Source organism: Oncorhynchus mykiss, chromosome 18, assembly GCF_057628025.1.
Source record: "Oncorhynchus mykiss isolate SJ-2025 chromosome 18, ASM5762802v1, whole genome shotgun sequence".
NCBI lineage: Eukaryota > Metazoa > Chordata > Actinopteri > Salmoniformes > Salmonidae > Oncorhynchus > Oncorhynchus mykiss.
In genome coordinates, this window is record NC_143039.1 from 45,806,307 (window position 1) to 45,830,946 (window position 24,640).

Genomic DNA, 24,640 nt, shown 5'->3' on the forward strand with positions numbered 1-24,640 from the left:
TGGTTTGAATAACTGTTTAACACACAATTTATTGGAGTGTTACTAAAACGTGGCAGTGTGCTTTACAGGCAGGAGGAGGAACGTCGCATACGTGAGGAGGAGACGCTCCGCCAGAGGGAGATTGAGGAGCAAATCCGGCGCAAGCGGGAGGAGGCCTACAGAAGTGGGAACTTCATGGACAATGTAAGCTGAGCAGAGTGCCATATCACCATTCAGACCTTTACATTTGCATTTGAGGAAAATGCGTGTTCTTACGGTATTGATTTTACAGAGGGATATGAGATTGACTCAGGGTGGTGCCATGGGCATGGCTGGTGAGTAGTGAATCTTTATATTTTTAATGATTTGTAAAATAAAAAATAGATTTATTTTCAGCTTGTTGTTTTGAAATGAGAGTAAGAAGTTTGAGACTGCTTTATAAACATATATGACAACATTGCCCCCTAAGGGCTGCCATGACTCATTGTAATGTTTGACATGTAGTCCTGTTGTCCCAACTAGACAATCAATTTGGCTCACCCAACCAGAAGTTCCCCATGGGACTCCAAGGCATGGGTGGACCTAACGCTGGGGGAGCCATGATGCCCAATGAAATGGTAATGTATTCCAAATGGAGTAGAAGACAAATTGGGGGTGGTTTCCTCCACTGGTTGCTGTAGTTGTCATCTGGGAGAGTGAAGTGGATGGTTTTGCGCCGGTCGGCCCAGGTTCGAAGCTTGTGTGCTGACAGTGTAGTGTCTTCATAGGCGTCAATACCATGTCGATATTAAATTTGTGCGTAGCAGCTTTCAGCAGCAGCATGTCCCCTCAGTTCCTCCACTCACAGCCTGTTTTTCAGCTGAAAATAATCAACCTGTACTAAACCCAGTGAATTGCTTTCTTAAAGCTCCTACTTCGTGTAATAGACCTATTGCAAGCCCTGTCTTGTGTGAGCCAGACAGGCACATTTTCTTGGCAAGTGGAAAGATGTCACCTGACAGCATTTTTTTGGGTGGAAAACCTTTTTAGTTGAAACACTTTCCCATACTGTCATTGAACTTCAAGCGATCACATGAAATGGTATAGATGGTGTCTCGGTGTAACCTGGAAGTATTTTATAGGGGCTTCAGTGTGGAAAGTGAACTTCCTGCAATGTTCTCTTGTGGCATGGCAGTTGTTTTAACATTTTCCCAGCCACCACCATGTCCAAGCAATTCAAATGATGGGTTTTTTAGTGCAGGTTGCTTTTTGAAGCAAACATGTCTTTTGACATAACATTAAGCTAATGAGTAAGCTCTTTTAGTGCAACTTGCAAAACACAATACGAAGAACTGATGGTGACAGGCATTGCCCTGGGACTGCTTGCTGGATACCTGTACTATTTGTACCCTGTGAGTGAAATAATGCCCAGAATGTGATTAAGGCATCCACATTAGGCCTATGGCAGGCAGGTGTATTAATGTCCTTTTATGTTATAGGTTTCATACAATTAGTAAGTTGACCAGTTAGATGTCTGGTTGGTAACTTAGAAATGGTCTGACGCAAAGCTGTTCAAGTCCATTAAAATGGATACAACTTGTGCTTTGTATAAGTTGGTATACTGTCAAGGATATATCAATTAATGTAATGGAACACAGCTATTTTGACGTAAGGGTGGCAAACGATCTGATAGAAAAACAACACAGCTGATCGGCTGCTTTTGCAATGGGTGAGCAGTTATTGGTATTCAATAATGGATTGTACAGTTCGACAACGTATCTAGTGTATTTCTTACTGATAGCACCACATCCATTTTTCTGTTCTTCACTGCAAGCAATGCAGTATGAACCTAACTTTTAGTGCAGTGATCGCAGAGATCCTCTTACCCAGAATGTAAGATGGCTAGTAGACATGTTACTGGCTTGACTAGCTGTTCTTGCCGCTACACACATGGAAGCTATGACTAATCAGGATCCATTTAGTCAAGTTCACTTCACGGCCAAGTATTTATTAGTTTGAACAAAAGGGCTGGTACGGCTATGACTACCTTCCAAATAGAATGAACAATTAATACATACACTTTTTACACCATGTGCCTAGATCAACATACCTGTATGTGATAACTCATTTTGAGTTTTGGCATTTTAAAGTGTGGGGGGCTCTGTCTACAAATTTGTAGAACACCTGAAAGGAGGATTTTCCTATTTCTAAAGTCAATCTCTATTTCTGATGTAAATGGAATGTTCTAGAAGGGTCCAGACACCTTTTTTTATTTTGTGCATTTTGGCTTGTTTTTGACACTTACCTAAGCTGCGATACACTTCTTGATTGCTCGTTGTGCCATATCGGGTCGCACAAAAGATGGTAACAAAAGTACTCAAATATGTATTTTAAGAAATGGACACGCTCTCAGTGTAGTTGTATAGGTCTTCAGATGTGTACACATGAAATTGTGTTATTCCGAACTTTTTTCCACAACATTCTAATCCAGGTTTGGAATCGGTTCAGGGAACAGACTGCAAACTGGAACCAAATGTGATCTATACTGTTCCGGAACAGAACCATTATTCTAAAAGCATGGGAACCGGTTAATAATGTAATTTTACGTTCTGGGCTATAAAAAAAAATCTGTCCCACAATAATTAGAACAAAGCTCCTATGCAAAGCCTTCACTGAAACTTATTCCAGCCTCTGCCTGCCAGCTGGAAATCTGTGCGTGTGTGTTTCCCCTCTGAAGAATAGGTTAGTTACTGTAGCCTACTGATGCATGATTTGGAAATTAGGTAGATGTTTAAAAGAATGGATTCGCTTTTTCAATGCTAGTTAAGTTCGATACTATATGATGTTTCACATTGTATTTATTAAAGCTGCAGTAATTAACCGTTTGGGTGACATTACCAAATGAACATAGAAATGTGTTGTAGAGTTGTCATTCTCATTGAAAGTTTGTCTAAGAAGCGGTAGATCTGTTCTATGTGCACTTTCTATGCTTCTCGTTCTTAAGTTTTGTTTTTGTGTCTTTTACTTTAGGGTTTGTACACCAGCTTGAAAACAATATTTTTGCTTCTAGAGCATTTTTCGCAGCGGTTTAGATGGTACAATGGTTAGCTGTACTTGCTTGTTTTGTCACAAACTGAAATGAGGCTTTTAGCAACCAGGAAATGGTGGCGTGTAGGGTGTCTTTAACTACAGTAAGGTAAGATGTGTTTTTATAGTGCTGCACTGCGCACAGAAGCTTGCGAGCTAATGTTTGCTCTTGTCCAACGTTAAACCAACTCAGAAGTTCAGACATTCAAAGTCCCTCCATAAAGCCACTCCTCCGTATGTATAATTGTGGGATTAATTCAGATCATGCATGTGATAAGATGCCCAGCGCTTCAAGGCACGCTTTCTCATTTAAGTTGCATCTCGCACCCTCACTGTGACTGGCACAGTGTTTCTTTAATTATGATTAAACCATGCTGTTTACGGCAAAATAGAATTAGATCTTAACGACTTTACTATACAGATTAACTCGCTGATCCGTTCAATAGCACGCTGCTCTATCCGCACTGATTGGTGAAGTAGTTTGTCGCACTAAATTTAAAACATTCCAGGCGTTTAACCAATTAAGTGTAATCAATGTGATCCAAATTAAAACAATAACTAGTAATGCTACATACTCAAAGGTTTAAATCTCACCTTTTAAAATTTACGTTCACAGATTGATTAATAAGCGTAAACGTTTTGGTCGGTACCAGAACCTTGCAGGTCCCCTAATCAGGGGACTTTACATCTAGAAGGTTTCAAAAAGGAACAAAAAAATAAGTAAATTAACCTGCAATTGTTTATGGTTTTGCTGGTTGGAGCAGTGAAATGGAACAAAGAGAGAAAATGATATATTCAGAAGGAAACAATTGGGGAAATAATTTTGGTTCCAACTAGAGGTCGACCGATTATGATTTTTCAACGGCGATGCCGATTATTGGAGGCCCAATAGAGCCGATACCGATTTAATCGACTTATTTTATTTGTAATAATGACAATTACAACAATACTGAATGAACACTTATTTTAACTTTATATAATACATCAATACAATCAATTTAGCCTCAAATAATGAAACATGTTCAATTTGGTTTAAATAATGCAAAAACAAAGTGTTGGAGAAGAAAGTAAAAGTGCAATATGTGCCATGTAAGAAAGCTAACGTTTAAGTTCCTTGGTCAAAACATGAGAACATATGAAGCTGGTGGTTCTTTTTAACATGAGTCTTCAATATTCCCAGGTAAGAAGTTTTAGGTTGTAGTTATTATAGGACTATTTCCCTCTATACCATTTGTATTTCATATACCTTTGACTATTGGATGTTCTTATAGGCACTTTAGTATTGCCAGTGTAACAGTATAGCTTCCGTCCCTCTCCTCGCCCCTACCTGGGCTCGAACCAGCAACACAACGACAACAGCCACCATCGAAGCAGCGTTACCCATGCAGAGCAAGGGGAACAACTACTAGAAGGCTCAGAGCGAGTGACGTTTAGCGCGCACTAACTAGCTAGCCATTTCATTTCGGTTACACCAGCCTCATCTCGGGAGTTGATAGGCTTGAAGTCATAAACAGTGCAATGCTTGACGCACAACGAAGAGCTGCTGGCAAAACGCACAAGTGCTGTTTGAATGAATGTTTACGCGCCTGCTTCTGCCTACCACCGCTCAGTCAGATACTTAGATGCTTGTATGCTCAGTCAGATTATATGCAACGCAGGACACGCTAGATAATATCTAGTAATATCATCAACCATGTGTAGTTAACTTGTGATTATGATTGATTGTTTAATGATGATTGATTGGTAAGTTTAATGCTAGCTAGCAACTTACCTTGGCTTACTGAATTCGCGTAACAGGCAGTCTCCTTGTGGAGTGCAACGAGAGAGAGGCAGGTCGTTATTGTGTTAGACTAGATAACTGTAAGGTTGCAAGATTGGGTCCCCCGAGCTGACAAGGTGAAAATCTGTCATTCTGCCCCTGAACGAGGCAGTTAACCCACCGTTCCTAGGCCGTCATTGAAAATAAGAATGTGTTCTTAACTGACATGCCTAGTTAAATAAAGGTATAAAAAAAAAAAATCAATTTACAATTTCTGATTGTTATGAAAACTTGAAATCGGCCCTAATTAATCTGCCATTCCGATTAATCGGTCAACCTCTAGTTCCACCCCATGGTTTCTAATCCGTTTTGGTTTAGTTCCCCATGCAGCTGTGCAATGCCGAGCGTGTCCCTGTAGTACATGGGCATAGACAGCGCAGCACCGCTGGTAGGTCTTGAGTTCCAAAAAAAAGTAATATAAAGTTGGGAATGATACCATGTCATGTATACAACATCTAAAGACCTACATCCCTATACTTGGAGTGTGTTTCTAAAAGGACATTTGGGGTAATTTCTTTTGTTTTTGTTCGTGTCTTTTGCATGCCCTGAGACTGAGCAATGAGGAAGTGAATTGCGGCTGCTGCACTATTTTCAAAAACAAGCCAAATCACTAAAGTGTGTAGACCCTATAACATGCCATTTTACATAAAAAATGTAGCGCTTAAGAATGATAAGATTGTGTTGTGCAGGAGCAGGGTGACCGTTTTGTGTGTGTATACAAAATGAACCAAGGTCTTTTTGGTCCAGGAACTTAGATCAGGATTTGCCACAAACGCTGTGGAACTTCAGTGAAAAGAGTCTTAACCAGTGTTGGCATCATTTGCCCAACTGACGGCATATTTACACATATGTGATGCATAGTAAATTGTAGAAGGTATGGTTGGAGAAATGGCACTATAAAGCATTGACCAACCGAATAACATGGCAGGATTAGGCCAATGAACAGCTATTTGAATTAGGCCTAGTCTATGGTGAGCCAGTAGACTCAAGCTTGTAGTTTGTAATGTGAAATTCATTCCTGCCTTAAGTTGTTTTTTTACTAAGGCTATGAAAGTTAAGTTTAACAACTGGGCAAGACTTGATGTAGGCTCATTGATTAAAATCATATATTTCCCATTTTTATTGCTGTTTGGCAGGCCAGCAATACTGTAGTTGTTCAGTATTACTTGTGTAATTAAGCAATAGAGGCAAGATGAGCAACAATGGGGTTACAGCTATATCTGAAAATAGGCCTGATATGTCTTTTTTTTTAAGCGTTTAAGAAAGTGGAAGTATAGCACTGAAGTACATTTATCAACAGACCAGTCTGGCCAACCTGTACATTTTGGCATTATACTTAATCTTTGAGCCTTCGGGCCATAGCAAACTGGCAGGCTTCCCCTCAATGCTCCATATGATGCCAGTAGTGAGTGATGTAGCCCAGCCTTTGGCATGCACAGCAAACTATGGTAGGACATAACTAACGAAAACATTACCCTTTCTTCCTTCTCCGTATGTTACCTGTGGCACCTGTGGATCTACGTATTGGAACTATTTCAACGAACGTTTCCCTTGGACATGTCTTCTGCTGTTTATTTTGTCATGGCTCTCAAACAAAACCAACTCTCTTTCTACCCCCCCTTACTTCTCCCCTGAATATGGACTTGAACTGCGTGCCATCGCACTGCCTTCCCCTCAATCTGCTTCCTTGGTATGGTTGTTGATCCCTATAGCGCAACGAGCGGAACTTCCCTCAGGGAGGCCGGGGGGCAATGGGTCCTAACAACCAAGGGTTTGGCAGGGTCCGTGAGGAGTTTGATGGGCCTGCCAAGAAGCCCCGCTTTTAAATATTTTCAGTGTCCCTCATAGCAGTGTTTTTGTGTAGGTTCTCTGAACATCTTCACATTGAGTCATTGTTATATTTCAGTTGAAAGTGTTCTTGCACTTTAGCCTGAGGACTCATTCATTTTATGGCAAGTTAGGTTTTTCTTTTTTTCTTTTGTATTTGTAGTGTGAAATTGATGAATTGGTCACCCTCAGTAATCACATAGCGCTATCCCACCTATGTATAACTTTCTTTCCAGTTGTATCGTGCCCGTGTCGTAAATGGTGATAAGTGTCAACTTTTCTCACCTTTCTATGGCTGTGTTTTGTGCCATTTAAGATTTGAACTAAAAACATGTAACTTTACAATAAAGACCTAATTTGGTTCTTTCCAAACCTTCTTAAAGTTTATTTGAACCCAATTTTGAGTCCTAAATAAGCCCAGCAAGAGTTGACAAGCCTTTTTCCCTAGAGGTTTATTATGTTGGGCGCCGGGGGTGAACAGCAACTTTATAATGTAAATGATCACCATGTGAACTAAATGGAACAACATATGCATACTGGACAGTATTGATAAAGAAAGTTGACATTTTAGAGCACAATTAGGCCTGGTAGAAATTGTACTTTTGGGGCCCAATTTTGACAATGGAAATGAGCAGTGCTGTTGTCAAACGCAATTAATGCTTCTAGAATTGTTTGTTTATAAAAATTCCAGATTTGTAAAAAAAAATGTATTCCCTTTGATTTTTGCGACTTACATTAAGAATTGTTTTAAAAGTATCATTTGTCTAGCTCTAATTGAAGTGTTATGGTTTTTGACAACTGTGCTGCTTTCTTTGCGTTGACAAAAAGGTAGTATGTTTGGCTCGTGTATTGTTCCCAAGTCGGCTACATATTATTGAACAGAGGTTGAAAGTCCTCTGACCACATTTAACATCTCAAAGCAGCACTTGATTCATCCACTGTCTCTTGATATTGCATCATTCAGTCTGTTTAATTGGAATGTATATCATACATGGAAATGTATGAAAACGATTTAAGAATGTTACCCTAAATAATTCCAGTTTCAGCCACTGTCTGACAGATGTTCTTAGGTCATAATTCAAATGGCCATGTTATTATGAGAAACGGGAACTGTGAGAGAAGTGGTACCCTTCAAGCTATCGTAGAACTTTTCAGCCTTCCACTTTGTCCATGGCTCCTTTGCTGAATTTCTTTAGTGTCTTTCATAGCCTAAGTACTGATAAACCAACAGGGATGTGAACGGATTCATTCCAGAGACTATAGTCACTTTGAAGTTTCACATGAACAGATTGGACAGCTAGGTCTGAAACATTAAAGGGATAGCTTGGGGTTTTTAGCAATGAAGACCTTTATCCACTTCCAAAGGGTCTGATTCATTTCTGCCTACCATTTTACTTCCATTAAGAATAAAGTTAGAGGTAGTTTCGTAAGCCAGTGCTAACTAGTGCCAGCTTAGTGCAAAGACGAATTCTTGAGGATGCTAGCTGTACCTGGACTTCCAGTCCTTGCGCTAAGCTAGTTAGCATTTTCTCCCAAAATGACCTCTTATACTGGACGCAGAGACGAACTTGTGACCACCATTTTACGTCTGACTTCATTGCTAAAACCCCAAGCTATCCCTTTTAGGATTAGGGCACATTGTTTAAAAACTGTCAACATTATCTTTCACGCATTTATGAAGATGTTGAGATAAGAAAACACCAGCCCCTTGCGATACATTTTCTTGATTTTTAAGACTGCTCGACTAGACCTCTAAATCTGTGAGACTTAAGACACAGCACACCAAAGGGTAGATATGTCAGCCATGTAAGCAACAACAAAAAAAGTAGATATATAATTACAAAGAAAGCTACAGAGAATGGAGAACATTGTCCGTGTAGTTACATTTTTATTTATTGAAGATCAAACTTGTGCTCCTACGAGATGTTTAAAAATAATCTCATCCATATTTTTTACATCGCTGTTGAAATTGCACTAGTCACTGTGTACTTGAACTCAATAGGCTCTTAGAATTTTGTAAATTTCAAACAATTACAGCACAAATATTGATTGGTTGTGCTCAATGTTACTCAAATGACTACAAACAGTTGTCGAAACAAATCTGATTGGATACCTTAACACAAGTAATGTATACCATAAAACATTCAATGTTATTCCTGTATGTTTGTTTTGTGTACATTTCTTCTTTGACAGGTTTGGCCACTTTAAAGGTTGCAGTGTGTAAGGAGACATTTCTAAAACAAGAAGTCCTAGGCCTAACTGAGTCGCACTTAATACAGTTTACTCCCGTGACTTGTCTTACACAGACCAACCTGATGAAGAGTCTTGCCTTAGTGAAGAGTTTTCAGCAGTTTTCAGTGATGTAACAGGGATACCAGTTGGGGAAATGGTTGTTTGATTAACAGAACAGTAAATAGCAACCCACTGTGACTGAAATCGGAACTGACACCCCATCTAAAATTCTAACTGGGTGTTGTCAACGTGTCTAGGTGATTTGGAAGACAATGAATGAAGCCAGTTTGCCAGAATGGCTGAATAACAAGAAGGCTGGATCTGGCTGTGTTTCATAGGGTGTATGTTTCTAGGTGAACTCTTAGTCAGCTCTTCCTGGACTACTCACCATGTTGGTCAACTTGCTATAGTAATGTTGACCTACAGTCAACTCGGTGGGATGTAGGCCTAGAAGTAGCAATGTACTGGGAAAGAAAGATCAGACTCATTTTAAAATTACATTTCAACTCCATCTGTGGTGATCTTATGTTAACAAAGGCAATGACCACAGTTGCTTTGGGTTGTTTTTACAGGCAGCTCAGTTCTGGTATTTTCCCCACTAATTGCTCTTTCGACCAATCACATCAGATCTTTTCAGAGCTGATCTGATTGGTCAGAAGACTAATTAGTGGGTGATAAAGTTTAAGAATTGGGCTGCCTGCCTAAACTCAGCCATGTCATACTGTTTGCAGATGGAATCACAGATCCGGACACAAACTAATGGTTAAAATAAATGTAGCTAGCTTTGTTTATGCACCTGTAGTGGGAATGTAGATCACCCCTTAGTTAGTTTTATATATATATATATATATATATTTGTTGTCCTGGCTTTATATGGATTATTGAAGTATTCTGAAATAGTTGCCAGACTTGTATAACCGATGGAAGTCTATAGTAGAACTTCCCCTTATTCCCCGTCACCCTTCAGCAGACTGAGGAGACCTGCGTACCTAATCAGGAGCGAGAAGCTTGTCTTTGTCAAGTGTCTTGAGTGCATGGGCGTGTAGTAGCTGTGCAATAAAATCCAACAGCCAGCCTGCCCCATTCCACAGTAGAGGCTCCAAGTAAAGGCTCCGGCAGTTGGTTACGTTGAGGATGAGTAGTTCTGCAGAAGTCAGTGGACAGTAGAGCCTGGACTTGTGTGCAGCGAGAGGTATGCTTACAGAGCCACTGAAAAGGTAAGTGTTCCTGTTAATGATTTGTTTAAATGCCAAACATGTACTGCTCTAACTTCCTCTGTCACCTGACGTGATGTGACAGTACAGGGGTTCTGGCATCACACTTCTGAAAAATGGAATCGCAGTGCAGTACTCGTTCTTCCCTCCGTATGTGAACGTGTGGCAATGTGTTTTTAGCCTGTGCAGTATCTGGTATTTTTCCTTCATTTCTGACTGAAGCTGGTCTCTGTATGAAACAAACTGTATATGGACTGCTGTGTCACTGGCTCAACAAATAGTGTGTGATGGTGTATACCCACAACTTGACTTTGGTTCAATCAACACAACTCCTTTTGTTGAGACTTCTTTCAAGCTGTAATGACAAGTGCAATTGGGGGGGGGGGGGGTGTTACTGGCAATTGTATTTTTGACATTGAATTATCTGGTTCCTTGGCCCTGTAGAAGGGACTTTTGGTTGTTGGTCGGGATCTTTATTGTTGATCTTGACCTCCTGTTTAATCAAGTAATAGAGGAAGCATTTTGTGAAGCCTGTCCATTGTCCAATGTTTGCCTAATATTAGAACATCATTTATTTTGCCTTTATTGCAAACCTTCGTAAATCATGTAGACCAAGGCCAAAATGTAGCCGCTAAGGTGTATCGTAGTACTCGAGCACAGGACTCTGACTCAAGTCGGACTAGTTATTTTCAATACAGAAACGATAGCTCGACTCAAGCAATATTCAGCACTAGACTTTTTGTGTGTGCCTAGGGATGTGAGAATCAACCTGGTGACCATGTTCATTTCGACTTGACGTGTGCTCTAAGTGGACTGGCAAGTGATATTTGCCCAGTCGATTCAATGTTACGGCAAAGAAACTCCTTAAAGACCCCTAACGAGTAATTGTCAATGTATTTTATCAGCGGTTCAGATTTGCAATGTTCCGAATACCCATACTAGCGTACTCTGTGCTTAAACTGCATACTATTTAGCACGTACCTTTTAGTAATAAGTATGCCACAGTTGCAACGCAATAGTGGCTCGTGACTGGCTGAGTAGGTGGGACGGGGCCGAGTGCGGGTGGGTTTTTCCAGCCTGATAATAGCACATTTTTGATACATTTCTCTAATCTCTGAATAGGAATGGCATAATATGCCTACTCGGGATGGTATAGGCAGACTACCACATTTGACCTATACTATAAGCCTATACCATAAGCCGTAACATATTTTATAGTGAAACCAAAGGGCTGTGAGATCTCTATGTGTGTGTCAATTTAAATTATTTTACTGAGTTACATTTCATATAAGGAAATAAATTAATTAGCCAATAATCTATGGATTTCACATGACTGGGCAGGGGTGCAGCCATGGGTGGGGGGGGGGGCATATGTGATCGGCAACCTCCAATTTCCAGATTTGCTTGGTTGTGTGGTTCATCATTATGGGTTCTTACACTTTCTCAGTTGCTCCCCTAGGTCATTTAGGAAGGTTTTAGTTTGACTTATGACTTTTGTTACACCCAGCTTTCATTTATGTACTCTGAGATTGTAATGGAAATGGCAAACATGAGCTTGTTGATTTTTATTTTATACTTGACAACTGAGTAGGCTGGGAACAGCCTCTACGTTTGTAGAATGTGACTTTGGTGTATTGCTAAGATCAACTAGAATGTGTCATTTTCAAGTGTTAATCCACTGGGCTATTCTTGGGCGGGTGGACCGTTGTGGGACTGGGTTTGGGTCTATCTGGGTCATTCACAGCCTAGCTATTCATAAAGAGCACTTGGTCACTTCACTTGATACTATAGTGTGGCAACTACCATACACAAGAAGGCACTGTTTCTCTTTCTCTCTCCTGTACCTTGGAAAGACCTGTGACCTGTGACGCAGCCTGTTCCCCCCCCTTTTGTATTTTAGGGCTGACCCCATTTAGTTGATTGTTTGGTCGATAGACCGTGTATGTTGACCAAGATTTCCTTGGTTGAGCAGCAGCAAAAAAAAATAAGTCAATGGTGTACAAGACACCTGTCTGGTTCGTGCCTGTCTAAGTGGACGAATCCATTGTGGAGGCCCTGTGGGGATGGCTCAGTCCATCACTCTCAGACATGTTCTACTGATTGTGTACTGTTAAGGACAATGGTGCAACACTAAAATAATATTTTTTTAACATGCGCTTTCTCCCTCGTTTGCAAGCGGTCGCTGTCAGCGGTTTTGAAATATCAGTCCTCTGTTCATTTTATTTTATTTATTTAACCTTTTATTTAACCAGGTAGGCCAGTTGAGAACAAGTTCTCATTTGCAACTGCAACCTGGCCAAGATAAAGCAAAGTGGTGCGACACACAAACAACAGTTACACATGAAATAAACAAACGTACAGTCAATAACACATCAGAAAAGTCTATATACAGTGTGTGCAAATGTTGAATTGCCACCTTTTCCCAGACCATGTTATGTGCATAATAGAAATGTTAAACGCATTGGTGTTGAGAGAAATGCAGCGGAGGCAGCCGCGGAGTTAGGTGACAAGAAAACAGCCCTTGCCATATTTGTCTAGGAAAAGTGAGGAAATCCCAACTTAATTAGGTCTTTAATCAATAGCCTAAATGTGCCATATATAAATTCTCTAAGCGGCCTCAAACGGTAGTGTAGGTGCGTGACAGATCATGCTTCTGTTGCCTGTTTTATTAATAGCCTACTTATTCCCATGCAACCACGTGGAATAAACAATTTCACAAATTCGGCTGTTTTTAGTCTTTGCTATATGCTGTAATAAAGGCGTTACACTTTTTGTTAGAACAGCCTCTGGTATTATTTATTTAGTGTGTACACTGTTCCAAATGATCAGAAAGGATGTATAATAACCCTCGATCTTGATATTATTATGATCATTATAATAAGTGATGTCATTATCATTAGGCTTAGTATAACAGCCTTGTATAACCAACATTGAGCTGTAAGGCCTAAGAGCGCATCCTGTTTAGTCTTAATACTGTAATTTACTTGGGCCTGTATTTCAATATATATATCATTGTACGCCATTGTAGCGATAATTAATTTGTTTGTCATCACACAGCGTACGAGTCATTCGGATTTTAAATGCAATGAAGCATTCAAAAAATATATATATAATAATAAAGCAACCGTTGAATAATTAGCCTAAACAGTAAATAAACTGCTCTATTTCTGCAATTGCATTCACAAATGCATGCGACTGTTTTTAGTCTTGCTGTAAAAAGCTTTACAAAAAATACTTTCTGGTATGCATATTTGGTTAGTGTTTACGTTTTTCCAAACGGTCAGAAATGTTTGGAATCTAACCGCACCTGTTTGGCACACCATAATATGCATATATATATATTCCTTTTCTTGATCTCCAAGATTTTCCACAACTATTCAGTTATTCCACACATCTGACTTCCCCTTTTACCTGAGCAACCAGTAAACATTCATGTTCTGACTTAATTTGTCACATGCTCTGCATCCATTTTGCTGTCACATGTTACGGAGTTAGTAGTTTCTAACCAATTTATTGATGTGGTTATGATATTGTATAGGTCATGCCCCATTGGTCAAGTGCATAGGCCTACATGTGTAACGTAAAGAGTGCAAGGGTTTAGGGATTGTTTTAACCTAAACATTTGGGCAACTGAACTTTTCATTCAGAAATAGCTCTTATGTTGCTGCTTCAGCAACACGGACGATAAACTGTTCTGTGGTGGTCGCTGCAGCAGGGAGGAGGACACAACGGGTACAAGTCAAACGCTGTCTTATATTTATTTTTTTGGTAGCAGCAGGTCTGAGCCCTGCCCGGCACAAATCAATTGTGGTCGGAGTCCCTCTAGTCATTTGTCGTAATTATTTCATCCAACAGTGTGCTTAAAGCATCAGACAAGCTCAGTGCATATAGTTGATTTGATTAAAACACGCAAAGTCTATATATGGGAAAATACACATTTTTTTCCATTTTGACCTATTGATTAGTCGAAAGAACAGACTACTCTCGGTCGACCTATATATATTTTTTTTGTCGGGGACAGCCCTAGTGCATTTCATGCTTCGAGGTATCATCAATCCTCCTGTCTTATATCAGTGACATTCTCAAGCCAGTGACCAGCCAGCCAATTGTAAAGGGTTCAGTTCACAAGGACTGTGCCAACCTCCTTGGTGTAGCAGTTTGTATGTAAACGGTGTCTCATGCAGCAAACTTAGTGTTGGTTATCTTGGACTGTAAGCGTCTTGTGTAGAGAACTACCATGAGCAGTGAAATCAGCCCTAGGGCTGTCTAGTGTGTCTGTCTGCACTGTGATCCATTTCCCCTCGGGAGTCTCCTCTTTGAGTGGCCAGTCTGCTTCTCCGTATCCCCTTCAGAGTGTGATGCCAGAACTACCCTCCATGGCCTCAGGGCCTCTACTGGAAAGGGCAATGCCTTTATCCAAACTCGTTCTGCAAGACCGACGTCGCAAATGCCCATCATGATGTTTAAGGTGAAAGCGTCTTCATTAGGTGCAACTCCTGACGTTTTGGGGGGTTTGCTATAACAATACTTTTCCACTGTCAACCAAGTCAAGCTTACCTTGCTTTGTAACTGTTTTCAGTCCTCATGTTTTTGCATGATTGGTGTTATGGCTCTTATGCATTTGCCTGTTCCCTCTGGAGTTACAAAAAATGTTGCTATAAAGTGACGTAGCCTACATACCTAACTACAGTGGGGAGAACAAGTATTTGATACACTGCCGATTCTGCAGGTTTTGTTACTTACAAAGCATGTAGAGTTCTATCATTTTTATCATACGTACACTTCAACTGTGAGAGACAGAATCTAAAACAAAATTCCAGCAAATCACATTGTATGATTTTTAAGTAATTAATTTGCATTTTATTGCATGACAAGTATTTGATACATCAGAAAAGCAGAACTTAATATTTGATACAGAAACCTTTGTTTTCAATTACAGAGATCATACGTTTCCTGTAGTTCTTGACCAGGTTTTTTAGCCCACTCCTCCATGCAGACCTTCTCCAGATCCTTCAGGTTTCGGGGCTGTTGCTGGGCAATACGGACTGTCAGCTCCCTCCAAAGATGTTCTATTGGGTTCAGGTCTGGAGACTGGCTAGGTCACTCCAGGACCTTGAGATGCTTCTTACGGAGCCACTCCTTAGTTGCCCTGGCTGTGTGTTTCGGGTCGTTGTCATGCTTGAAGACCCAGACACGACCCATCTTCAATGCGCTTACTGAGGGAAGGAGGTTGTTGGCCAAGATCTCGCGATACATGGCCCCATCCATCCTCCCCTCAATACGGTGCAGTTGTCCTGTCCCCTTTGTAGAAAAGCATCCCCAATGATGTTTCCACCTCCATGCTTCACGGTTGGGATGGTGTTCTTGGGGTTGTACTCATCCTTCTTCCTCCAAACACGGCAAGTGGAGTTTAGACCCAAAAGCTCTATTTTTGTCTCATCAGACCACATGACCTTCTCAAATTCTTCCTCTGGATCATCCAGATGGTCATTGGCAAATTTCAGACGGGCCTGGACATGCGCTGGCTTGAGCAGGGGGACCTTGCGTGCGCTGCAGCATTTTAATCCATGACGGCGTAGTGTGTTACTAATGGTTTTCTTTGAGACTGTGGTCCCAGCTCTCTTCATGTCATTAACCAGGTCCTGCCGTGTAGTTCTGGGCTGATCCCTCACCTTCCTCATGATCATTGATGCCCCACGAGGTGAGATCTTGCATGGAGCCCCAGACCGAGGGTGGTTGACTGTCATCTTGAACATCATCCATTTTCTAATAATTGCGCCAACAGTTGTTGCCTTCTCACCAAGCTGCTTGCCTATTGTCCTGTAGCCCATCCCAGCCTTGTGCAGGTCTACAATTTTATCCCTGATGTCCTTACACAGCTCTCTGGTCTTGGCCATTGTGGAGAGGTTGGAGTCTGTTTGATTGAGTGTGTGGACAGGTGTCTTTTATACAGGTAGCGAGTTCAAACAGGTGCAGTTAATACAGGTTATGAGTGGAGAACAGGAGGGCTTCTTAAAGAAAAACTAACAGGTCTCTGAGATCTGGAATTCTTACTGGTTGGTAGGTGATCAAATACTTATGTCATGCAATAAAATGCAAATTAATTGCTTAAAAATCATACAATGTGATTATCTGGATTGTTGTTTTAGATTCAATCTCTCACAGTTGAAGTGTACCTATGATAAAAATTACAGACCTCTACATGCTTTGTAAGTAGGAAACACTGCCGATATTGCAGGTTATCGAATACTTGTTCTCCCCGCTGTATGTCAAGATTTAATGTCTGACATTAATTGGCACAAGTTATTTTAACATTTTAAACAATCTGTCATTTACATCTAGTGCATGCATGTACTGTAGTTTTTGTAATTTAAATTCCAAAAAGCCTAATCCACTTTCAAGTCCTCTACATCCCTGTAGTTTAGCACTCATATCTACAGTTATTTGTGTACTAGTGTACACTAATTACACTAGTGTAATTCATAGCTTTGAGCTCATTGTTTTTCTCTTACTGCAGGTGCCTCGAGTGATTGTAGGAGGCTGAGGAGCTGCTTCTGGTTTAACATATGGTAAGCTACCTGCAGAGGGGCTAGATGGAAGCCTTTTAGTCATTACACCAAAGGGCACTAGTCTGAATTGATGTCATGTTGCTAAGACATTGTTTACCTTTTTGAAGCCTTAAGTCTCTTAAGTGCTCATATTAAACAAATGGAAATGTTTTTGGGGGGAGCATGCACTCCTGGACCCCCCCTGATTTTTGACAAAGTTGCTTCATTCTTAGTGGAAGTTGTTGACTTAAGTTTTTATTTTGTTGTTGCAGGTTAACTGAAGAGACTGATGTCTGTTCAAACCTGTGCAGGGGCGCCTCTGGTCCATCCTAAAACAAGGATATGGTCTATCCTAAAGCAAGGAAATGGATCTGCAGGTTGGTTGAACTATTCTCAAACACATTAGTTTAAATAGTGTGGTTGCTTGTTCTTGAATGGCGCAGTGGTCAAAAGCACTGCACCGCAGTGCTGAGGCACCACTCTACAGCCTGAGGTTTGATCTCATGCTGTGTCACAACCGGCTGTGACCGGGAGCCCCATAGGACTGCGCACAATTGGCCCAACGCCGTCCGTGGTAGGGGAGGGTTTGGATGGTGGGGTTCTCCTTGACTCATTGTGCTCTAGTGACAAGCTGACTCTGGTTTTCAGTCTAACAGTTTTTCCTCCCACACATTGAGGCTGACATCTGGGTTAAGCGAGCAGTGTGTTAAGTAGGGGGCCGGGCGGGTCATGTCTCGGAGGACGCATGACTCGACCTTTGCCTCTTCCGAGCCCATTGAGAAGTTGCAGAGATGAGCCAAGGGAGGTAATTCGGGGAGAAAACTGGGTTAAACATTTTCTATTTTATTTTTGCTTGTGGCCATGGACGGGCCTGGTTAGTGCTGGGACGGGAGACGGCCTTGGAAAACTAGGTGGTTGCGCTGTTATTGCTTGATTTCATGTTTGTCGATCATTTCCAATGGATGACGTTATTTGTAGCGACTCAATATATGTTACATATTTTTTCTCCCATAAGAACCAGGCGGACGTGAAGTGTGATGCCGCCCCAGCATCCAACCAGCAGAAAAGCTAGAAATTCAACAGGAGACTCTTAAAAAAAAAATTTTTAAATGTATTTTTCTACACAAAATTGCAATAAAAGGTTCAACTTGGAGATTTGTCCATTTTTTTTTTTTTTTGATTAAACCTGTAATTGTCCTAGTGCAGCTCTAGAGATCTGACAACTATCCACAGGGATGTTATGGCTATCTAATAGCACTGGTAACACTTCATTTTATGGCACGGTTTCCACTGGAGTTTACCACACAAATTCAATATTCTTACAATTCAACACAATTGGTACTAAATTGTGCCTAGTGGTGCTTGTTAAATTACCATAATTCAGGTGCCATTAAGTGTCAATGTAAAATAAAGTACTGCCTCTGGTATTCCCCTTGCCTCATTCAACAGTTGAATAGAACTGATTGAACTTAAATGTGCAGGTTTAACATGGAAATCCTCCTACAATTATCAACAAGTTTATCAACAAGTGTGAAAGTTAACATGTTTATTGATCTGCCATGAATATATTTTTGTATACCTATTTAGCTTGTTCTCAAAGCTTTTAAACTCGCTGAGACACTCCTATTCTGACCTGTCTCGAAAGCCTCTTGTCCGGTTACAGTTAAGGGCAAGGTACAATGTTTCCCTGTGCTGGATCACGCTTGTATCCTGTGGGTTGGCTGTCACTGCTGGAGATGGTCCAGCGAAAGGGGCACCGTGCTGGAAGCTGAAACCGAGGAAACAGAAGGCATGGAGAATGTGTGCCTGAAATTTCCCCAAAGCCCATGAGCTAGAAATGATTTGAACGTTATCATTTATAGTAGACATTTCAAGATGATCGAAGAAATGTTCTCGGTATATCTCACGAAGACCTGTTGCTTTCATAAAGATCAACTGTACACTAAGAGCAGGAAATACTAATCATTCTTACATGGGGCGTTTAGAAAGTATTCAGAACCCTTTTTCCACATTTTAGAAAACGGCTAATGTATTTAAATTATGTAAATAAGGTATTACTGTTTTTTTTTAATACATTTGCTAAAATGTCTGAACCTGTTCACTTTGTCATGAGGTTTTGTGTGTCAATTGAGGATTGCTTTTTTTACTTAATACATTTTAGCATAAGGCTTTAACGTAACAATGTGGAAAAAGAGGTGTCTGATTACTTCCTGAATGTGCTGCATGACCATTAATTTAAAGAACCTAAAAGCAGTGGTTTAGGACTCTGCTTCATGTTGAATCTGAATAAGACTTAATTAGTCAATGCTCCGACTTGAATGCTTCCAAGTTTCTCAAATCTGAACAAAAACATTTATTGGAAAGATAATAGGTATTTTTATCACGCTGCCCTACAATTTTTGACTACTTTCAAGTTTGAATAGAGATGAAGTATGGCGCACACATACTTTTTTTGTTGCTTAATATGCACAAAGTTATGAGTGGATCATCGGATCCTTCTGCAGCCCAGTACCCAGTTTCACAATAGACTATTTAATGTTATGAATATTAACAAAAGCAGCTTTGGAATGGTGTTAGGGTGAAGGATTGATGAGTCTTACAAACCCTGATTGCTAAATCGGCAACAGCAATAATGGGATATATTGAAGCTACATTACATTTCGTCCAATGCCCCTGCCTGTTCCCTGCTATCTGTGTAAGTTGACCTCTGGAAGAGGGAAATGGGGAGAGGGTATAAAGTAGGTGGTGTCCACCTGGGCTGCCTCATCGATACATCTTTAATGGGCATGAATTATTGATCAGCCTCACCTGGCTGCATGCACCCCCAGGTGTGCCAGTGCGTACACAGACGGGCTTGTACAGTCTGCTGTTTCTGGGGGAGACATGAGCACCGCCGATGGTCCTGTCCTCAGCCTGGACAGTGGTAGGCTGTGGCACTGGAGAGCCATGCAAAGGAGCAGAGCTCTTGTCCGAACCTACCTCAAGTCCAACTCTGTGCTCGCACTGCCTCAGCCCAATGGAACACGACAAAGGGACAGTGTCCGACTGCCTTCCCTAGCTGCCTTTAAAGCCTCGCACAGGCAGACAACCACGACTCCACTCAGGTAAGCTGATACTCATACTAGGACCAGCCTGGGGCCCATGCAACCAGCAGCTTGGCTGCTGAATGCATTATTGTTATTGGAGGACTTAATTGTGTAAGTGTTTGCAAACCAGATATAATGGAGGACCTCTATAAATGAGTTTTGTGCTGTATTCTTATTGGTGCAATTTTCAAAAGATACATTGTGTAAGAATCCTTTGTAATAAACTGTTGCCTATGTATCTGAAATATATCCTGATATTGATTCATAATCTAGTTTCATCATACAGTGAATTGATTAGATAATGAGGAAAGGAAAGATTATTTCCTGATTTGTCTGAACATTTTATTTAATTGCCCCGATTTAACTTCTGTAGGCAAATTGTATAGTTCCCAGCAATTAGTTATCAAATTAGGCAATATATACACAACATGTTTTGATAACAGAAGTCTTCCTCTATAAATCTCAGGTGTACGAGGATATATTTCTGTTTGGGACGCTGTGTAACTACAATGTAGTGCAAGAACAATGCTGAGTTTGTGTCTTGGGGGATTGGAGGAGAAACCTGAGTGAGGCACTAAAACCCCTCACGACTGGGAACACTCCCCCTGATACCACACCGCTGCAGTCAGTTAGAATGCAGATTTTGAATAACCAAAAAAATATTAAATACACTCCCTGTCAAAGGAAGCTGTTGACCAGTAATTGTTGACATTCATACTGTACATCTGTTATTTTCATTGAGGAAGTACAGTATCGAGTCTCATTGAAAGAGACCGTGTAGGACTAAAATGCTTGCTTGAACGCAATTGTTTTGTTTCTGTTTAGGCCCTTGATACGCAAATGATTACAGGATGTTTAAAGTGTCAATATTTCATATCATTTCACACCTTCACAGTGTCTATCTTTGCCCCTATCCCACCTCCACCTGTCTGATTCCTCTCCACACAGCATTAGCGAGCCCTCCCTCTTCACCCCGGGAGAACGAGCCGTGTTCGAGGGTTTTTCCCCTAACCGCCGCCCTCTGCGGAAACGACCTCTGCCTCTCTGCAAGTCCCGTGACACAATAGTAGGAAAGAACCTGAACCAGAGCAACAGACCAGTGTACAGCCACTTCTCCTACCCCATCAGACCCAACCCAAAGCTGGGGAAGCCCAGATCACAAAGTCTGACCCTGGCCAAGGAGCAAGGCGAGCTCCGTCCTCCGGTGATGCAGCACTGCCAGTCGTCACACTGGGAGGGTCTAACAGTGAGAGGAAAGCCCTGCCTGAGCCTCCCCAGCCAATCTTCGCCTCCCGCCGCTTATATGCCAGCACGCACACAGCTTCACATATTCTTGCCCACGGAAGGAGTTGGAGGGAGGGAGGAGGGGGACAGTGAGTCTGTGGATGAAGGGTTTATGGACGAGCTGGATAGTAAGATCACTTCCCTAAAACTCCAGCAGGGGAAGGCCAAGATTCACACATACCCTCCTGATAAGGTCCCTGGAAAAATGAAGTGACTTTCCACAACCCACTGAGCAAGTTGACTGGGTTTCACATTTTAGGAACAACAGGTCTTAAATGATGACTGCTCAGTTAACTGTAGGTTTAAAAGGCTCCAAATTATTGTGATGGGAACACTAGTCCTTTTTTTGTGAAATGTGTCGGCTCAGAATAGAGGGATTCTAAAAATGCATGAAGCCCTCCACTGGTATTTTGTCACAGAAGAATAAATAAATCCAACAACTTCTACGTTTTTTTATGTGCAGTACCTGTAAATACTTGTTAGTTATGTATATTCCTTCAATGAATCTATTGTACAAGAATATTAAAAGGTACAATATGTAAGGTTTCCTGTTGTTCAATAGCAGTTTCAATAAATGATTTTTGCAGTTGTTCTTAGGGAATATTACAGTGCCTATAGAAAGTCTGCACTCCATTGAACTTGCTTTTACATTTTGCTGCATTAAAATTCAATCTAAAAGGGGATTTAATTCAATGTTTTTACCACAGAGCAAAACAACATACTCCACATTTTCAAAGTGAAAGCAATTCGTTAAAAAAAACTGTAAAGATCTAAATAAATATTAATGGAAGAGGAAATATGTTAGAGGAAAACCTGCCTCAGTATTCTGAAAACCTAACCCTGCGATATAGTTTTATTTTTCAGCGAGACAATTGCAAAATGTCAATGCCAAACACACACCAGAATGGTTTTCCTAGAGGTGTTGAGTGGTCTAGTCTCAGTCCTTACTTAAATTTGCTTGATAATCAGAGACAAGGTTTGAATATTGTTGTCCATCAATGATTTCCAACTAAATTTAATGAACTTGAGCAATTTTGACAAAAATGTTCAAAATGTAAACAGGTTTTTGGAAATGTATTTACAGGAAATGTTTAGAGGGAAATAGTCCTATAATTCCTGTAATAACTACAACCTAAAACTTCTTACCTGGGAATATTAAAGACTCAATGTTAAAAGGAACCACCAGCTTTCATATGTTCTCATGTTCTGAGCAAGGAACTTAAACGTTAGCTTTCTTACATAGCACATATTGCACTTTTACTTTCTTCTCCAACACTTTGTTTTTGCATTATTTAAACCAAATTGAACACGTTTCATTATTTATTTGAGGCTAAATTGATTTTATTGATGTATTATATTAAGTTAAAATAAGTGTTCATTCAGTATTGTTGTAATTGTCATTATTACAAATAAAAAATAAAAAAAAAATGGCCGATTAATCGGTATCGGCGTTGAAAAATCATAATCGGTCGACCTCTAGCCTAGATCATGGAAAAGAAAGACAGACCGACCTCTCCACACTTTGAAAAGAGGGTCAAATTATGTAGCAGAGCATGGGAAGTCAATCAGATCGGTTGTATGGCATATGTCGCTGTGCATATTCTGTAAAGCGAGAAAGAAGCTACTGGAGAAGGGGTTGAGAGAGCTTCCTCATGTTGGCTAACGTCGTGGAAACAGGGTTTTCATTAATGAGCAGGAGCAGAAGTTGTTAGAATATCTCTTGAGGGTAGCTGATTTATGTTATGGATTGTCTCCCCGTGAGGTAAGCACTTGATAGGAATTAGTGAGTAGTAAGTCATTGCTAAGTTAGCAGTTAATGTTGGTGACAATTAAGGTCAAGGGAGGGGGTACTCATGTAAATTAAGTATTGGGGGAAGTATTTAACATTTTATTCTATTGTTACAGGTCAGAAAATGTGCATACCAACTCGCTGTACAATCTGGTTGCAAGCATTCTCAGTCATGGGATGAGACCTCTATGGCTGGAGCAGACTGGTTCTTGTCTTAACTAAAGCGGCACCCTACTCTCTCCATTAGGAGTGCTGAAGCAACTAGTCTGTCACGGGCCATAACAAAACAAATGTGGTACAGTTTGTCCGCAAACTTAGAGGTGATAAATAAATACAGCTTTGATGACAATGACATATCGAATGATGACGAGACAGGAAGAACCACAGTACAAACACCTGACATGCTGACCAGACAGCATGGGTGCGACTGGAGTGTGGATCTCAGTTCATCTTTCAATCAACCACATGGATATATGCTCCTAAAAACCAATGAGGAGATGGGACATGGGTATATGTTCCTAAAAACCAATGAGGAGATTTCAGAGGCAGGACTTGCAGCAGTTGAGCGTCACAAATAGAACCAAGTTCTATTTTAGCACCCGGCTACGCAGACGCTTGCGAGCAGTGTGGTTAGCATGTGAGTGGTTGCCAAACAAGGGATGTTGCAGGCTAGATGTTGATCTGATCAAGTTTATGATAGCCATAGCTGAGTCCTTTGTGTTTTTTTAACTTGCTGCTGAGTTATAGCCAATTTAAAACATCTTCGGGATTGGTGTCCCTTCCACGGGATGGTTGAGCTAATGTAGGCTAATGCGATTAGCATGAGGTTGTAAGTAACAAGAACATTTCCCAGGACATAGACATATCTGATATTGGCAGAAAGCTTACATTCTTGTTAATCTTACTGCACTGTCCAATTTACAGTAGCTATTAAAGTGAAATAATAACATGCTATTGTTTGAGGAGAGTGCACAATTTTGAACATGAAAAGTTTTTAATAAACAAATTAGGTACATTTGGGCAGTCTTGATACAACATTTTGAACAGAAATGTAATGGTTCATTGGATCAGTCTAAAAGTTTGCACATACTCTGATGCCATCTATTGGCCAAAATCTGAATTGCACCTGGGCTGGAATAATACATTATGGCCTTTCTCTTTCATTTCAAAGATGATGGTACAAAAAAATACAAAAGAATGGTTGATTTTTTCTTTGTATTATCTTTTACCAGATCTATTGTGTTATATTATACTACATTCCTTTCACGTTTCCATAAACTTCAAAGTGTTTCCTTTGAAATGGTACCAAGAATATGTATATCCTTGCTTCAGGGCCTGAGCTACGGACAGTTAGATTTGGGTATGTCATTTTAGGCGAAAATTGAAAAAAAGTGGCTAATTCTTAAATTAAACTTGAACTGAAAATGTGGTCGGAGGGTGTGACGCAATTTTCAGAGCCTCCGGAGGTATGCAGAGGCCAAATCAGCTCTATACCACATCGCAGTGCTCCTCTCAAATGTTGTAATAATGTGGAGGGCTCCGCATTGACATGATTGGCGTGGTACATCCGTATAAACGCAAGTATGAAAGGTCTGACGTCTGCTAAGGCACCATCAACAGTGAATGCTGTACCACCACTTCAAATTTCAGAATGACCATGCAAAGGATACTGGTGTATCAGGCAGTGGAGCGATCTAATATGCTGTGAAAAAGCGGATAGGCGGGCAGGCAGACCCTATACTCCTGTTAGCAGCTCTGATTGGCTGTAACTGGGACTTTGGGTGATATTGATTGAC

The 24,640-nt window shown here is 40.7% G+C and overlaps 2 protein-coding genes across 3 annotated transcripts in view; both read left to right on the forward strand.

Annotated features, from left to right (window-relative positions):
- Positions 1 to 17,838, forward strand: part of sfpq (splicing factor proline/glutamine-rich) — a 28,338-nt gene extending 10,500 nt beyond the window's left edge. Inside the window, exons 7-12 of one of the 2 annotated variants that reach the window (XR_002469521.3) lie at positions 69 to 183; positions 272 to 314; positions 502 to 596; positions 16,655 to 16,706; positions 16,958 to 17,062; positions 17,701 to 17,838. Coding sequence is in view for 1 of the 2 variants with exons in the window: in XM_021571876.3 (XP_021427551.1) it covers positions 69 to 183; positions 272 to 314; positions 502 to 596; positions 6,577 to 6,690 (367 nt within the window). In the remaining variant the exon portion in view is untranslated. Of the gene's footprint in view, positions 1 to 68; positions 184 to 271; positions 315 to 501; positions 597 to 6,576; positions 7,064 to 16,654; positions 16,707 to 16,957; positions 17,063 to 17,700 lie in introns of those variants that run through there. The other variant, XM_021571876.3, reaches the window with a different exon arrangement.
- A 1,594-nt stretch (positions 17,839 to 19,432) lies between these two features.
- LOC149975522 (uncharacterized) lies at positions 19,433 to 21,417 on the forward strand. The gene is made up of 2 exons (XM_090208530.1): positions 19,433 to 19,789; positions 20,720 to 21,417. The coding sequence occupies exons 1-2, from the start codon at positions 19,569 to 19,571 to the stop codon at positions 21,267 to 21,269; spliced, it is 771 nt and encodes a 256-aa protein (XP_090064656.1). The 5' UTR covers positions 19,433 to 19,568; the 3' UTR covers positions 21,270 to 21,417.
- Positions 21,418 to 24,640: the final 3,223 nt, after the last annotated feature.

Bases quoted from the DNA above. Each gene is read 5' to 3' on its own strand.
- LOC149975522 (XM_090208530.1), top strand. From the start codon at position 19,569: ATGAGCACCGCCGATGGTCCTGTCCTCAGCCTGGACAGTGGTAGGCTG. The intron at 19,790-20,719 runs GTAAGCTGATAC...CTCTCCACACAG, and splicing joins ACAACCACGACTCCACTCAG to CATTAGCGAGCCCTCCCTCT.